Below are 4,297 nucleotides of genomic sequence, written 5' to 3'. Positions count from 1 at the left end.
GTGAGCTGGCGCAGGCCCTTCGGGATGGCGTCCTTCTGTGTCAGCTGCTTAACAACCTGCTGCCCCAGGCCCTCAACCTACGTGAGGTCAACCTGCGCCCCCAGATGTCCCAGGTGAGCCCACAGCTGGCTGGTGTGCCAAGGCGTCGAGGTGGGGGGGCGCCCCGGGCTGACACAGGAGGGGATCCATGCAGTCCACCTCTGGGCCAGCAGAGTAGGGGGAATAGGCTTATAGGTCCAGGCGTGATCACACGCTGAGATTCTGGGGTGGCCCACCCAAAGTTAAGAGACCCCTTGAATGCATTAATAGGCCGTGAGTCGGGCCTCATCTAGGCTGAGAACTAGCAAACTAGGGGTTAACTCTTCTAAGCTCCAGGCTGACTCTACTGGGGCGCAAGCCCCCAGATGGGACCATCTGGGGATCCCAGGGGACACCTAGGAACCCCCTGATGGCCAAGCCGGTGCCTGGGGTTGACTCCTTCTGACCCCCGATTCTGGCTATAGGGGAGGGGCCTCCACCAACTTCTTCCCCCACATGCGTCTCCTCCTCCTAGGCCCTGGGCCCCTTCCTTCCCTTCACATCTTCCTTCCCCTTGGCTTCCTGCCGGGGCCTGGGGCAATGTAGGGCAGGCGGGGGCTGCAGCCCCAGGGCTCTGGTCTTCCCCTCTTCATCCATCCCTGGGGAGATACTGAGGCAGGGCCTGGTCGTGGGCTCTGAGAATGGGTTCTGGGGTTTTGGAGCCTAGAACAGCAGCATTTTCTCTGCAGGGATTTCTGCAGGGGCCCAGGCTGCACGGGGAGGTGGATTTGACTGTGGCCGCCCCCACCAGGCTCAGGAAATATATTTAAGTCCCTATTTGAATGCGGTTGAGGTGGGGTGGTCACATGGCTGGATCCAGTCTCTGTAGCATCTTCTCTGGTGCCCCAAGGCTGCTGGGTGGGGACAGAGGACGGAGCTGGTCTCTTGGTGCCCAGCCTGCCTTGGGGTGTGAGGGGATGTGGCTCTGTCCCGTGGTCTGAGGGGACAACTGCCATCTGGCCATCAGGCTGGCACTCCAGGATCTGGGCCCTGTCCTGAGGAGCTGTGGGTTGGGAGGGGGGTCTCTCTGGGGATGGAGGTCGGGGCCAGCTGCTGAGGGAGTGGGGGCCATAGGTTCCCAAGGGGGAGCTTCCCATTGGTGGGAGAGGTGGGTGGCTTTTCACTCCTCCTCTGTTTCCTTAGCACAAGGGCCTTACTCCCTGCTCAGCCCAGCAGGGCTTCCTGGAAGGAGGAAGCTCCAGAGCCCCCTTCCCTGCATGGCCAGCCCCTCTGGCCACGGGCCATCCCAAACTTGCCTAGATTTGCTTAACCTCCTTCTGGCTTCCAAGGCATGAGGAAGTAGTGTAAGATCTGTCAGGACCCAGACTTGGCAGGGGGTCAAGGTCCTCTGTGATGCTGTAATAGCAGCTGGTGGGAAAGTGGACAGACTTAAGGATGAACTTCTACTCCTGTGCGTGTCTTGGCTAAAGCCAGTTCTCTGACTGGGGGTGAGGGAGTGTGGTGCTAATCTCTAGGGAACAGTTACACTCTAAGGACAGTCCTAATCCTCTCTACCAGGCAGTGCCAGAAACCCAGGCCTGGCCCTGAAAGTGCTCTTGGACTGAGGGAAACAGAAAAAGATGCCCCCACATCCCTATGTGGTATAGGTTGGGGGCTCTGGTAGGAGGGCAGGACTTGCCTGGTAGAGTCGGGGTTTATGCAAGAGGGGACATTTGTGTTGGGTTTTGAAGATTAAGTAGGAGTTTTCTTATTGTTCTGGCTTCCTGTGTGCAGCTGTGTCAGACTCCAAGCTGGACAGGGATGTACCCTGACCCTCCCTGTCTGGGAGTTCTGTGCCTTCCTGCCTCTGCTCATTCTGCCTCTTTTTGAAGCTCAGCCCCGGGCCTGGCACAGAGTGGGGACGTGTGTGTGAAGCAAAAGGCACGCACAATAAGCCAGAGGAAGGTGCAGTGGGAGCAACCTCTCTGGGTTTCTGGGTGCCTGTCCGTCGACAGATTGAAGCCAGGGCCATGAATGGCCTATGTGATGTGGAAAGACAGAGAGAAAAAGTAAGGTGCTCCTGAAGGGGTAATGGCATAAACAGAGGTGTGGAGGCTGGAATTAGGATGTTTCCCAGTTTCTCTCATTTTTTCTTAGTCCCTCTTCTTTTGCTCAGTTGTTTCCAAGAAAGAGAGGAATGAGCATGTTCTTTCATCCATCCATCCCTCACCCACCCATCCACCCATCCATCCACCCATCCATCCATCCACCCATCCATCCATCCACCCATCCATCCCTCCACCCACCCATCCACCCATACACCCACCCATCCATCCACCCATCCATCCACCCATCCACCCATCCATCCATCCACCCATCCATCCCTCCACCCACCCATCCACCCATACACCCACCCATCCATCCACCCATCCACCCACCCATCCACCCATCCACCCAACAATTACTGAGTATACCTGGCGCTGTTCTTTGTGCTGGGGACAGTGAGAATAAGACACACACACACCACTATTGTCGAGGAGCCTGTATTCTAGTGGGGGGAGGTCAAACAATGAGCAAAGAAGAAAATGTAGAATTTTTCAGGAGGTAGCATGTGCTCTGAGGAGAATGAAGCAGGAAAGGGGGTTTGGGAATGCAGGAGTGGCACTTTTAAATGGGGATTTGGGAGGCCTCACTGATAAAGTGACATTGGAGCAGAGACCTGGGGAAACTGAAGAAATGAGCCATGTGAATCTGGGGAAAAAGTGTCCTAGGCAGGGGGTACTGCCAGTGCAAAGGCCCTGAGGTCGAGGCCGGCTGGTACCTGTATGTTCAGGGCTGTGACTGGCCTGGCTGGTGGGAATGGTGGGGTACGTCAGATTGCAGTGAATCCCAAAGCCAGTCGGTTCTTCCAAGGTACCACCATGGGCAGCCCAGNGGAGGTAGCATGTGCTCTGAGGAGAATGAAGCAGGAAAGGGGGTTTGGGAATGCAGGAGTGGCACTTTTAAATGGGGATTTGGGAGGCCTCACTGATAAAGTGACATTGGAGCAGAGACCTGGGGAAACTGAAGAAATGAGCCATGTGAATCTGGGGAAAAAGTGTCCTAGGCAGGGGGTACTGCCAGTGCAAAGGCCCTGAGGTCGAGGCCGGCTGGTACCTGTATGTTCAGGGCTGTGACTGGCCTGGCTGGTGGGAATGGTGGGGTACGTCAGATTGCAGTGAATCCCAAAGCCAGTCAGTTCTTCCAAGGTACCACCATGGGCAGCCCAGCAACACCTAGAAACCCCCACTCTCCTCCACTGCTCTCTTGGAGTCTAAAATCTGGACTGGAGAATTGGAACTTGAAGGCCAAGGGAGCGGAGGGAGAGAAAGGTACAGATTATGGGAAAGATCCACCAGGATGTGGGAGCTTAGTAGGCACTGGGGTGGGGGCGGTTGCTCAGACCAAGATGACGCCAAGGTCCCCAGCCCTAATAATTAGTAATGCCATTGGGGTCAGGAAAAGGAGAGGGTGGGACAGTTAGAATAGGGAAGTGAGCTGGGGGAGGGGGTTCGGTGGCTTGAAGGAGCCAGACCTGGGTTCATATCTTGGTATGATATGAAACCACTGTTTCCTGGCTTTAACCTCTCTGAGCCTCAGTTTCCCCATCTGAAATGTGGCTAAAAACAGTACTTTTTTTTTTGGACGACTGCTGTGATATTTCAGTACTTCTTGACAGGGTCCGGCACCTGGTAAACAGCCACTAAAAAGTCTTTTTAGGAAGGATGTGGGGTAGCGAGAGGGTAGGCAGAATAACACAGCAGGTTGGAGTTTGGGCTAAGGTAGTAGATTTCACCCTCCCCTCGCCCCCCACATTTTGGCAGTGTTTGGCGACATTTTTGGTTGTCACAACTGGGGCAGGCCTGCGACTGGCGTCTAGTGGGTGGAGAACAGATATGCTCAGGACACCCCTCACCACAGAGAATGATGCAGCCCCAAATGTCCATAGTACTGAGGGAGCTAGAATATTTTAAACATTTAACCATTTGGTTAAATGATACATTCACAGGATCCAAATATTAAAACTCTTAAAATGATGTGTAGAGAAAACTTTAACTCCTGGTTCTATCTCTTAGCTCCCTTCCCCTACTGGTAACTACTTTTTCCTTTTTTTAGGTTGACTGTGTATTCTCCCAGAATTTTTTTATGCATACATAAGCAAATAGGAATATAGATTCTTATTTACTGTACTCCTCCCTTAACAGGAAAGTGAGCACATGCTACCCATTGCTCTATACCT

At 54.1% G+C, this 4,297-nt stretch overlaps 1 protein-coding gene across 1 annotated transcript in view; it reads left to right on the top strand.

Annotated features, from left to right (window-relative positions):
• The window catches only part of VAV1 (vav 1 guanine nucleotide exchange factor), a gene marked incomplete at its 3' end in the record, with an annotated part of 64,225 nt that overhangs the window by 2,241 nt on the left and 57,687 nt on the right, over positions 1 to 4,297 (top strand). The window contains exon 2 of the mRNA XM_008583681.1: positions 45 to 113. Within this exon, the coding sequence (XP_008581903.1) occupies positions 45 to 113 (69 nt within the window). The remainder of the gene's footprint in view (positions 1 to 44; positions 114 to 4,297) is intronic.

This window comes from Galeopterus variegatus, unplaced genomic scaffold (genome assembly GCF_000696425.1).
Source record: "Galeopterus variegatus unplaced genomic scaffold, G_variegatus-3.0.2 Scaffold2993, whole genome shotgun sequence".
Taxonomy (NCBI): domain Eukaryota; kingdom Metazoa; phylum Chordata; class Mammalia; order Dermoptera; family Cynocephalidae; genus Galeopterus; species Galeopterus variegatus.
Note: the sequence above shows the minus strand (reverse complement) of the source record. Positions and strands in the feature narration are given on the sequence as shown.